Raw genomic sequence first — 13,030 nt, forward strand, 5'->3', positions numbered from 1 at the left:
CACTCATAATATCGATCATGAGTCAACACGTCTAAAGATTTGCCTGAGACATCGAGGAAGAAGCTGTCCAACCGGATTAAACGCTTTGCGACGAGATAGAAGGAATCCGGATTTAATGAGAAGGATGTTTGAGAAATCGGAGAACGTACGAAATGTGTAGAGAGAGAGTGAGTGAGAGAGGGAGAGAAAGAGAATGAGTGAGTGAGTGAGTGAGTGTGTGTGTGAGAGAGAGAGAGAGAGAGAAGTGCTCGTATGAGAGTCGATCTTGTGTTTATTAGAGCGTACGATCAGTCGGATGAACCATGGAAACGTGCCGTGAAACGAATTATGCGCTACTCAGATCCGATTGGATATGCTGTCAAGTCTACGTCCAAAGTAATCTGATAGGAGGATGATGTTCTTAAAAAGAGACAATTCCATGCTACTACGTTAAATTATCATTTTTTTACGCGATAAAAGCAGATTTAAAAGAAAGGAGAGATACATATGTCCAAAGTAATATCTGATAGGATGATATTTTTAAAAAAACCTTGCTACTACATATTTTTTTTATGATAAAAATGTATTGAAACAAAGAGAAAGAAAACTACGTCGAGTAAAAATTTGTAAAAATTTGTTCAAATACCTCGTTTCAATATACATATTTATAATACTAATTCATTTGAATACATGTACTCATATACTTTGATAGATATATGCGAGTGGAGAAGTGGCATGCATTTTCTGGTCAATCCAATATAAGGAGAGAAAGAGGAGTTGAAAAAAAAAGATAGAGAAGCGAAAGCCAAGACTGAAAATGCTAATGAAACGTGTCGAGCATACTCATCGTCGACAGGGTCGTTCGATACTTTCACAGGTCGAAATTTATCGAAATTTAATTCGCCGTAGGATCAGGTAGGGACACTACTGAATTCTGTTCGATGATGATCGGTCATAAGAAATATTAAATGGAAAGTTCATGCCACTTCTCCGTTCATATATATATATATATATGAATAACGTTATATATATATAACGTTTAGTTTAGATTTTAATTATTTTATATTTGTCTAAACAAATTGAATATTAGTCATTTGCACATATCTTAAATAAATGAGGCATTAGACCGAGTCTTAATATTTGTTTTCTCCGTTTAATTTAAATTTTATTGATTCATGTAAATTTTGTGCGTTAATATTGAAGAAGCTGGAGAACATTTGATACACGTACTTTCCTGATATTCCAATAAAATACATTTATATATATATATATAAATACAATCAAGAGAAAGAGAGAAGATATAAAAAGCATATAGATGACAGATTAATTTTTTTTCAGGGTGGTCGGAGCGGTGGTCGTCGGCGCAGCCGTTTGTGGGCGAATTCCGGGATTGGCTAAGAGTCAAAGAGAACAGTGCAGAAAGGCGCCACACGCGATGCCTGCTGTCGGTGAGGGTGCCGAGCTCGGTCTTCGAGAATGCCGACATCAGTTTAGACATCATCGATGGAACTGTTCTCACGTTGCCAACGATCAGATCTTTGGTCATGTCGTCGTAGTAGGTAAGAATTTATAGAGAGACTGACCCTAAAGGGATTTCCTTCTCTATGGTCCTCTATGATTTATCCAACCATAAACGAGAAATCTTTTTTTTTGTTGTTTATCATTGAGAGAGTTGTGTCGATCGTATACTAGAAACCAAATTAATAAGCCGTTAATGGCCCCAAACCTCTATCTAAACCTATTTCGAAATATTACCTAGAATTTATCCGATTACATATTTCAAATCTTCGAAAAATCTACACTTTTGAATAGAGGAGGGGAAATGTCAAATTTTTCTTATTATCGATGATCGAATATACCTACTAGCTCGATGACTGGAATGACTTATTTATTAACCTGGAAAAATTTTATATATACCTGTTACTAGTCACATATATCATAGAACACTCATTTCAGTTATTCCTTATAATCATATATATGTACATATATCTACCAGTTTATATTTAAATTTCAAAATCTTTGCTCGAATAAATTTATCGAGTGAAAGATGAAAATTAATAACGAGAAAAAAGAATTTGATTTTTTTTCTGGACGCAAGGGACAAGTAAATAAATAGGTAACAATTTATATAAAAGCTTCTGGTCTTGAAATTTCTTAGAGACGTTGTATGTATGTACAATGGACCGTGGCGAAGTTACGACACGACAAATGATACGAGCGATATCTCTTACGGACAAGATAATCCGTTCGCTTGTGAACGAAATCTGACGTGATCCACTGGTATAAATATCTTTAAGTGTGCATATTTGTCATTCTGACGTTAAAAAGAGAGAGTATGCATTTAGGTAGGTTATCTCTGTCGATGACGTTCTGGGAAATAAGTAGCTTGGATGCAAGGTTAAAGTTCACGCTTGGTAATTTCTCATGATTAAAGTAGACACCTTGCAAGTGGGATTAAGAGAGGACGAAAGAAGAAAAAATGAACGTAGAGTTATATGAAAAGAGAAATGATTTATAGTATGAATCTTTTCGTGTTCAAAAATATCTATTGATATTTCTTTCTTTTTCTTTTTCTTTTTCTTTTTCTTTTTCTTTTTCTTTTTCTGTTTTACAGTACTCTTTGAGAATTTATTTTTATAATAATTTCTTTCTTTTATTCTTTAGTTTAAAAATATCATTTTGATATCGACATTGATCGACATACTAAATCTATTTCAAGTTATGAAATCAAAGTGAAAGAAATGCAATGTTCACGTGAGACGAAAATAGCAAATTCGAGGATGTCGACTAACAGAAATAAGAAAGCGCAAAAATGGATCTAGAAAAAAAGGAGAAAAGAAAAAATTCTTATGAGCGCGAGGGGCAGTCGGTTGCTAACTTAATTAGTGAAATTAACGAGACCGCTCGACATGTCGAAGTTAAATACAACGATATTTCGTCCGAGTAAAATTTCCTTGAAATGAAACCATTTGACTTGGCAGATAATATTCCTTCGCGTAGGATTATGTTCTCAAGGAAAAGGAAATGCATTATAGATATATTGTAGATACTTAAAAGATTAAATGGAAGATCGAAAAAAATTGTACGTCAAAAGAAAAAACTCTCTATTGACTTTTTAATTAATACTAAAAATAGAACCAATTCATTTTTACTACACGTTATTTTTTGTTTTAAAATAATAAATAAATATAAAGCTGTTGTAATAATTGTAAAAAACGAATTCAATATTGATTTTTTACATGAATTTTCAATAAGATTTTTAATCTCACCATAACAGTATCCTCGAGAAGAGAAAAAGATAATAAAAATAAGTAAATCTTCTTTTCGAAATTCGTAAAATTTCTCTTAACACATGAAAGCCATAATCTACGAAAGTCATAATAATTCAATATTATGCACAGAAATTGTGGCATTAATCGATACTGGTCCTAATATGGTCGACTTTAATTAAAGATGATTACGTTCCTTCCCCTCTTTGGATCGATCTTCGAGATGCGAAACGATCGCAAGTTGCCTCACGGAAGCTCGTAATAATGTTTGAAAGTAATTGAAAATATAGCTGGGGCAGTTGGATTCAGTGACTGGATTCGTCGATTCGCGGTGAATAAATTTTCATAAATTAGACGAAACGATTCTCGAATATACGACTGAAGAGGAGGCGTAAGAGGAGGAGGAGGAGGAGGAGGAGGAGGAGGAGGAGACTCCTTTTACGATTGGAGATTACGTGGGCGATTTGACTGGAGCTAATCTCGTCAAACGAATCGTAGCGATTAAGAGATCCATTACATGGCTCGGACACACGGTTTCAGTTTCGGTTTATTATCTAAGTATTATTAATTCGTTCCGACTCGATATTAAAATGTTTTAGTAATTTTTTTTTTCTTTTTTCCTTTTTCTTTTTTTTGAAAAAAATAAGCGAAAATCGAATCGAATTTCTAAGAATCTATTTTTTTAAGGGAAAAGAAAAAAATCTAAGTATTATTAATTCCTGATACGTTTCAATAATCGTTTGGAGAAAGAAATGAAGAGATCTAGAATCAAATTACTTCATAAATATAAATCTTATTGTATTCCCCTAATAGGTCAAATATATTTATCGTATGGTGATATAAAAGGATCCATTTTATTTAGAGAAGAATCTTCTTAAAATATTATTCGTGCAATCTGGTTTCAGTCAAAGGTGAGAAACGGTCACGTTTTTATCGACTTGATATCCTCAAATAAATCTAGAAAAATGTTCTCTGGATGAACAGAGAGAGAAAGAAAGATAAAAGAAGAAATGTTTCGTTGTTTCTTCGTCGAGCGAATCTTCTCGATTCGGATAACGTTATTGGCACGAAACAGTTTACGTTAATGCGCTGGAGAGTCTTATCAATTTCTGCCGAACCCAAAAAAGCTCTTCTCCTTTTTCTATCCTTTCTTTCTTTATTTATTTATTTATTTATTTTTTTTTTTTTTTTTTCATTGTTTTTTCTCTTATCTCGGACCTACCCAATCCAATTTATCCTAAAATTTGATGCTAAAATTTTCTACCCTACTTCGAGAGATCGATAATAATATTCTTTATATGTATAAAAAAAAAACAAAATTATCTTTTCACAAGAAGAAGAAAGAAGCAAAAATAAATGAATCAACTCTCGAATGTCCTCGTTGATCTTAGTTTTGACTCGGTTACTCCAAAAGGGTGACAACTTGTATCTGAACCGATCAGACAGTACCTTGTCCTCGTCCGGAGATAATATTCGCATGTCGAAAGAGTGACTCGACCGGTTGAACAAATTTCAAAGGATGAGTATCGAACTACATAGCCTATATAATCGAAACTAATTTTTAATTAATTATTTCTTTTTTTTTTTTTTTTTTTTTCATTCAAATATATTAAAGGAATAGTTCGCAACATCTTTTCACCAAAGAAAAAAATAAATGTCATCGATGATTAAATATTCACATTTTGCAATACCTGTACAATGCTAAAGAAGAATCAAAGTAAATAAAAGGACGTGCGCGCACGAACGCACGCACGCACACACAAATATGGTACGATCTCAGGTAACATGGAAGAAGTTGTATAAACTATAAAAAGTTCATGAGACTTTAAAAGAGAGAAAGAGAGAGAGAGAGAGAATCGTGGATAATTGTATCGTGCCGGAGCAAGACTCGATCTGTCTCTGTCGACTTTATCTTACCGCTAATTTGTTCGATAGGTCGCCCTCGATACGTGCGACGGCTACAGAAAACGCGAGATTCGATTCTAAGGAAAATAAATTCTCTCTTCTCTTGTGTATATATACATATACGTATGTACGTAGGTAGGTAGGTAGGTAGGTAGGTAGACAGGTAGGTAGGTAGGTAGGTAGGTATAGCAATTAACAAAAGTAACGATATATTGAACGATATCGTACGTATATATTTTCATAGCCTAATATGTTACACGCAAATAAATTCAAGAGATTTAGATTCGAGATATAATCGATTAATCTAAAATGACAAAGGAAATTTTTCTCAAAGAAAATAAATGATTATACTTATTCGATATAAGTATAAACGATATAATAATGACCGATAAGAAATAAAAGATAGACTAAACCGTTTATTAGCATATATCTGATTTATGTTTATCCAAACTATACTCTCGATTTCTTTTTTAATCCCCCATAACATTTGTCTAAAGTAAAACGATGCTCGACGAAAGGAGAGCTCGTGTATATCATAAATTACTTGCGACTTATGGTTGCACATATACATACATGCATCGAACAAGTATGTGAGTAAGGAACCAGTATTCGGTCTGGTCTCTCTTCTTCTTCTTCTTCTGCATATCCAACCGATGATATACACTTGGATACCAAAGAGACAAATTTCCATTTACAACTCGAACGAGTAACATCATTGAATACGATCGAAAATGTCTTGTGACATCGAGTTAACCTCTTTGACTACACGTTAACTAACAAAGTTTCAAGCCCAATGTCGACGCATTAACGAAGCGAAGGATATTTAGATCGCACGAATCGATATATCGAAAAATTGCCCGAGGTTCTACCATTCGAAAAGGGTCCTGCTACATTATTATAGAGAAATAAAGTAGGTATATTGTTTCATGAGGTTCTCTATATTAAAATACCTAATCAAAGATCATATTTTTGTTATCTAAGAATAAAATAAATACTTTGCTTTATTTACAAAATTATTGAAAAAAAAAATAGATCACGCGATCGTTGACATGGTTAACGAAATTTCTATTTTCTTAAAAAAAAAAAAAAAAAAAAGAAAAAAAGAAAGAAAAAAAAAAAAGAGAAAAAAAAGGAACAGTTCGCACAGTAGTCAATCTATTATTTCAGAAAAGATCTATAGATCGTTTATACGAGGACGAAGCTGCCGTGAAAATGTAGAATAGCATCGTTGAGAGACATGTAATAGGCATAAGTTAGACTAACACTTGCACGTCTTGACGTCAAAGGATACCCGAGTAAGCTATAAATCATGTCTTCTAACGTAACGAACGTTGTAAACGAGCTCCAACCATAGATCTTAAAGTTTAACTAATGCCTAGACGACCCCCCGCGGTTCTATTCCACAACCAACTGACTACAAGTTCCTTCTATATAGCGACCTTCTTTGCTCTATTAGGCGACGAACATTATTTCATATCAAGATCGGTGCCACCTGCCACATAAGAACCAGACTGATCAGAAGAAGTCAGGTAAATCGTAGGTATTTTAATAACGGTACTATAATATGTGTACACGTTGATTTTTAATCCTTATCACTCCAAAAACCAACGTTTATAAAATGAGTCGATTATTTTCCCCCAGTGATTAATATTAATAAACGAAAATTAACGAGTACGATTTTAATCGAAAAAATATTTTAGACATATCGTCTTTCTCGTTGATGAATCGATTCGAAAAAATATTCATTAAAGATTCTTTGAAATCAAGAAAACGAATTTCTCTCTGTGAATTCGATCGTATCTTTGATGGTGGTCCATGGAGGAGAAAGACGAAGTAACGTATAACATTACCATCGATGTTTCTCGTGTCTCCTTTCCACCCCCTCGTCTTTCTTTCCCGATTTCTCCTTTTCCTTGTTCCTTTATCTCTTTTATTTTTTTTAAAGCTGATAAAATGACCCTCAAGCTTTCTTCGAGGTATGTAAACACACGCATACAAAATTTAGCAGTCCCTTTGAAAAAATAAAAATAAAAATAAAAAAGAATGAAATGAAATAAAATAATAATGTAAAAATAAATTAAAGTTCTGTTCTCTACTATTTGTAAAACATTTCGATTGAAAAGAATAAATAAAAATAAAATCTTTTTTAAGCGTTAATTAGTGGAGACTTTGTTCTCTCGATCTTCCTACCAGCACCGAAGTATCTTTCGTAAGCAGACTACGATCTCTCCAACCTAGTTTAAACGAATAAACCAACTCGTTACGTATCTTTCTTCGACTCACGAAGAACTATCGCCGACCACCGCCAGCCGTCGTTTAATTTGATTTACGCGAGTAAGCACGTTATTAATCATATCGCGGCATGCTTATAACTCACGAGACGTCTTACGCGAGAGAAAACATAGGGAGTAGGACGTACTTGCACGAAAGAGAAGAACTATTATTTCTCCTATTATAAAAAAAAAAATATACATATCAATAAATCCAAGCGCACGATTTGAATTTCGATTTGAAAATATTCAGTAGGTTTTTTTTTTTTAATCATTTCATCTAATCCATCCATTTGTTTAAATATTATTAACAATCTATAATTTAAATATATTACTCAAATACGATTAGAATAAAAAAGTATTTTCAAAACATACTGAAATATGCAGCCATTTGCCCGGTAGTACTTGCGTTACATGATTTAGATTAATATAAGTCGCAAGTAATACCGACCCAGATCTCACCGCGTGGAGGTTGCTGCGTATAGAGATCCACGGACTATAACATACTAATTAGTCGCAATTAATGGACCTTCTTTTGAATCGGTCGAAATCAATCGAGGGTGCATCAAATTGCGACTTTGCCCTGACCTACCCGTAAGAAAAAGCATGGATTCCTTATATTGGATATCTATTTCAAGAGTGTGTCAAACAATTCATTTTGACATTACCCATTGATATTATTTTGACATACAATTTGTACATCCCGGACATGTACAAAGTATATGCATTTTTATAATCACTACTACGTTACATGTTACTATTTACATATATATTTTAATGGAAAACATTTCCTACACAATAATAATTGTGCATACTTAACATCAAATTTCATATTTCCAACCATTTTTACTACAATGCAATATTAATAAATCTAAATAAATCTAAATAAATCTAAAATTGGAGATTTGGAAGTTAAATAGTGATTGGAAATATAAGAAAAATCAATCCACACTTTTTAAACTATCTTAATATCTAATCAATAGACAATCGACCGAATTGCCCTTTTTTTATCTTAAATTATATAACCTTAAAAATAATATAACCTTAAAACTAGAATTCTTAATAGTACTTATTAAGAGAAACATGCTTTAAGCGTAAACAAATAAAGCATAAGAATCCCAACATGCATCATGCCTTATATTCTTATAGACCAGCATGCAATAGAAATGAAAAATATAGAAAATCAAAACACTTACTAATATATTTCACCATTGTATAAGATAATGTATAACATGAAATTTTTTTGCATTAATTACATATAAGTTTCAATTCTAATTTATATATAATAATGTACTCATTATAATCATCAAATACCTGAAAACATAAAGAAAAACAGAATAAAAAATATCATAGTAATAAATAGAATAAAACTGCATTGACATGCAATTTTATTCTATGCCTGTTGATACTATTAATATAAAAAGCAAACCAAATCTATACAATAATTAAGGTCGTATACCTGAAACATACATTTCCAATAATTAAACAATTTATAGATAAACATATTACTATAGTGATAAACGTTAAATTTATTACTACAGTAATACTGAATGCAATTATAACTGAAATGAATTAACAATTAATTATACTTATACTAAATTTAATCAACCATAAATAATGATATGATTTCAAATAACAATTCTATTATATCAAATTTAACAAATCTAAACAATTTTAAGAATGCAACAACTCAAAAAAAAATCTTTAATATATCTCAAAACTGTATGAAATTATATTATTTATATAAAAAGTAATTTTAAATAATAATAGCTAATAAATAGCCTTCAGTAATGCATATATACATATAATATTTCAAATAGCAGCCATTTTAGGCGCTCTGATAAACAAAACATAAAATAATTGGCGTTAGCAAATCCAACGATGGTCACCTGTAACAAAAAGAAAAATATATTAGTCATACAAAATATTAATTATAATAATAATTCAGTAGCATGCTACTGAATTATTATAGATGCACTTTTCAATTCCCTATCAATTTCTATCAGTTCCTGTAAGATAAAATGAAAACAACTACGTTATAACATATGGTCCATCATTTCCATATGCAATTACTATTAATGACGAGCAAAATGACATGTTTAAAATAATAAGACAACAAACCATTATCAGAGGAACATGTGATCCTCTGAAAAAATGATTTATTGTCGATAGTTGCCCTCTTGAGCCACAGTTTGTGGGGGCCTCTTCGGCATGTAGCCTCTTCTTTGCTTCGTGCCCTAACCACTGCATTGGAGCATTCCCTAAGTGCAACGCATGAAAAAAAAAAAAGGAAAATAAAAAATAAAAGGTTATAAAATAAAGATTTTAACTATCCTAACCTGTGGACGATCAATGGACCAAAATAATCCAACAATCGTGCGCATCAACACAGGTACATTTACTCGAATGCTCCTGCAGATAATCAATCTAATCGATGAACCTAATGCTAACACTTTGCATTTAAATAATTAGAAAGCATCAAATAAAATTTTAAAAATTGTACATCTATGATATATCTTATGGGCTTACTATTTTACTTGTGTAAGTAATACATTTACTTTGTATCCTTATTACTGTTTCTATACTACACATATTTAATAAATATATATACTCCAGAAACAACAGGGAAATGCAAAGTGTTAATATACTTAAGACTAAGTATCTAACATGTTCAAAAATCTTTGCTAATTCGAAAGAAATGAATTTTTTAACAATTGCAAGGATCTTTAAACTGTTTTTGATACTGATGTATGTAGCAATGCAAAGTGTCAGGAAAATGTGGGAAAAAAACAGAGATGGAGAATAATTCTAAAATTTCCTGAAACTTTGCATAATATCCGGGGACAAAACTTTTTATTTCTATATGGAAATTATCGCAAACGTCTAACCCGGCCCTACCTGCTTAAAATTAAAGAAACATTCAAACAGAAAAGTATGCTACCTGCCTACCTAGACCTATATTTAAAAATAGCAAAACATTCGTTCCAACACACACACTCCACGATTCTCTCACATACCGCCAGGGTGCAAAAGCCTACACTAGAGAGTATGCCCCGGGGCACCTCCGACACCCTAGCTCAGCCACGTTTTTTCTAAGTCTTAACTAATTAGGGGTACGTACCAATTTGCTGAAATCGACTGACAAGGTTAGTGACCATTGCGTAAAACTCTACTTTCGATGTAAATACTAGTACGTACTAGTATATGTATAAGCATACTAGTAACATACGAGTACTATTTCATTCATGAAAATACGGTTCATTTAATATTCAAAACGATAGAACGTCTTTTTGTATGACGCACTTTCAATATAAATATTAGTAGTACATTAATGTATTAATAACATACGAATTTTATCCATTATATGGTCAAGTGAAAACAATTAAATACTTTTTATGTGAATGATTAAAAATTTCGCGAAACGATGCACAATCCACCGCCTAAGACGCACACACAGGTGCAAGGTACATCGTGCACGATCACTAACGCAATGACAGTCGCCAAAGAGGGGAAACTTAAAACTAAACCCATACCAACTGTTTCTTACCCATACGAGTACACCTGGGCACACGGACAGATGAGAACGCAGAAAATACGGGGGGGAGAAACGGGAATTAGTACATTAATTGCTGAAAATCCTGAGCTAGAAATGATTAACTTATCAACTAGGCCTACGGGCTATGACTCTACAAGTCTCTTTGTTTCTTTTGCAATTACTCTACTCGACTTTTTTCTTACAAAAACAATGACTCTACTGAGACTTTTATTTTATCAACAAAATTGATTGAATATTTCATCTATTTTTCATGCAGCAATAAAAAACCTCGGACGACTCCTTCGAACAAGCGGCTATATACTAATGAAAGAACAAAATCATGATGCGCCACTTGTATTCCAGAATCTATCCGTCGCGCTTGTCTTCTTGCTCATTTTTTATCGAAAAAATCAAAATGGATTGCGATCAAATATACCATGTACGAAGAAATGCATGTAACATAGACGACATAACATGCCTTTTCTATTGACGAAATCGGATAAATCAATATCCGATTTCAGCACTAACAACGCGAGCAAGAAAGTGCTAATTAATTGCACTGTTAATTAAAAATGACTCGATTCGACGAAACAAGAAGACCCTATCCTGAGCTAATGAAAATAAGCATGCACAATAGACAAACAATGAAATATATATGGGTCGTGAGTAAATCCAAAAAAAGAGTTACTCACGTGCTCGTCGATAATTTATTGGAAAAAATTACAACCAGTAACTCGTGCCGATTCGGACCTTTCGTCCTCGGCATGATTGAGCACTGGAGGAACTTAAATTTTGTTCACTCACTACTTAAGAAGTTCTCTGATGGCTCCAAAACACTCGTCCGCGTTGCTGCTCGAAATTAAAAGAAGTAGATCCACCATGGGTTGAAAATTAGATAAGGTAGACATCGACGAATTGTTCTAGGTTGAGACCTTTGTGGATTATTATAACGATGATCATCTGCAAAAAGATTTAAAACAAATTTCGAATAAATTTACTGTCACAAGATTGTAAAATTATTGTTTATAAAATTTATAAAGTTACTTACCAATATTCTGTTATAGAAGATGTGTACTATCTTAATTATCTTCCAAGATGCACTGACTCTAATACGCGACAATTATTTATTTATTACGGGACGACACGTAATTTAATTCGCGCATCTCTATTGTTTAAATAAAATAGAAAAATAAAACTTTGTACGAACGAGCACTGATTCTATAACTGACTGCTTTGCGCGCAATCAATTCGATACACTTATTTAGAACACCTCACAGTTGATTTAATTCGCGAACCGCGCAAAAATTTTTATTAACGTACAAACACTGCTTCTACTTCGCGAGTTTTATGTTTTTACTTTAGCGATACAACACTCGATTTACAACATTGCTCGCGCACGATTGCAATGCTAATCTGAAAAGAATAAAAACAGAATTATTAATATCCTTGTTATAATAAAGAAATCCTAGAAATCCTACGAAAAATAATTAATCGATGCTTTTCTAAGTGCGTACACGCCGAAGTATTCTATAGAAATAAAGGCCGAATGCTGGACTGTTTTTGTCTCGGTCTCGGCCGGAGAATTTCTTGGAAATTCGCAGGAGTGTATGCATGCCAAATACAATCTATCTCTCTCTATCAAGCCCTATTATATGTCCTCAAAAAGAGAAAAACATACCTGCATGACGTAGTCCTGTACATCGGCGCGACCTCTCCTCTCCCCACCTTGCTTGTACGTCCAGTGCTTTTCCAATTCATAGAATTCTTGGAAATCTGAAAAATGGAAATCCGATATTAATAGTGACAATTAATTGTGTGTGTATATGATGTAGGCTGTATAGAGGCTATATCCATAGCGCGCGTGTGTGTGTATGTGTGTGTGTGTGTGTGTGTGGGTGCACGTATGAAAATCGAATATAATACGAAATACGACAAATAAAGATTAATTAATGATAAATTATTAATTAAAACATCGTTAAAAAGAAAAATAAATATTGATACCACGAAAATAACAGGAGAAAATTCGAAAAAAAACGTATGACGTAATAGGAATCCGGGGTACTCCAAGCGCC

General features: G+C 32.8%; 1 protein-coding gene across 9 annotated transcripts in view; it reads left to right on the forward strand.

The window, feature by feature from the left end:
* The window catches only part of LOC124956163 (protein Wnt-7a-like), a 43,867-nt gene that overhangs the window by 20,908 nt on the left and 9,929 nt on the right, over positions 1-13,030 (forward strand). For 8 of the 9 annotated variants that reach the window (XM_047511632.1, XM_047511630.1, XM_047511631.1 and 5 more), the window contains exon 2: positions 1,318-1,538. In XM_047511632.1, the coding sequence (XP_047367588.1) occupies positions 1,318-1,538 (221 nt within the window). Of the gene's footprint in view, positions 1-777; positions 895-1,317; positions 1,539-13,030 lie in introns of those variants that run through there. The other variant, XM_047511629.1, reaches the window with a different exon arrangement.

Source organism: Vespa velutina, chromosome 20, assembly GCF_912470025.1.
Source record: "Vespa velutina chromosome 20, iVesVel2.1, whole genome shotgun sequence".
Lineage (NCBI taxonomy): Eukaryota > Metazoa > Arthropoda > Insecta > Hymenoptera > Vespidae > Vespa > Vespa velutina.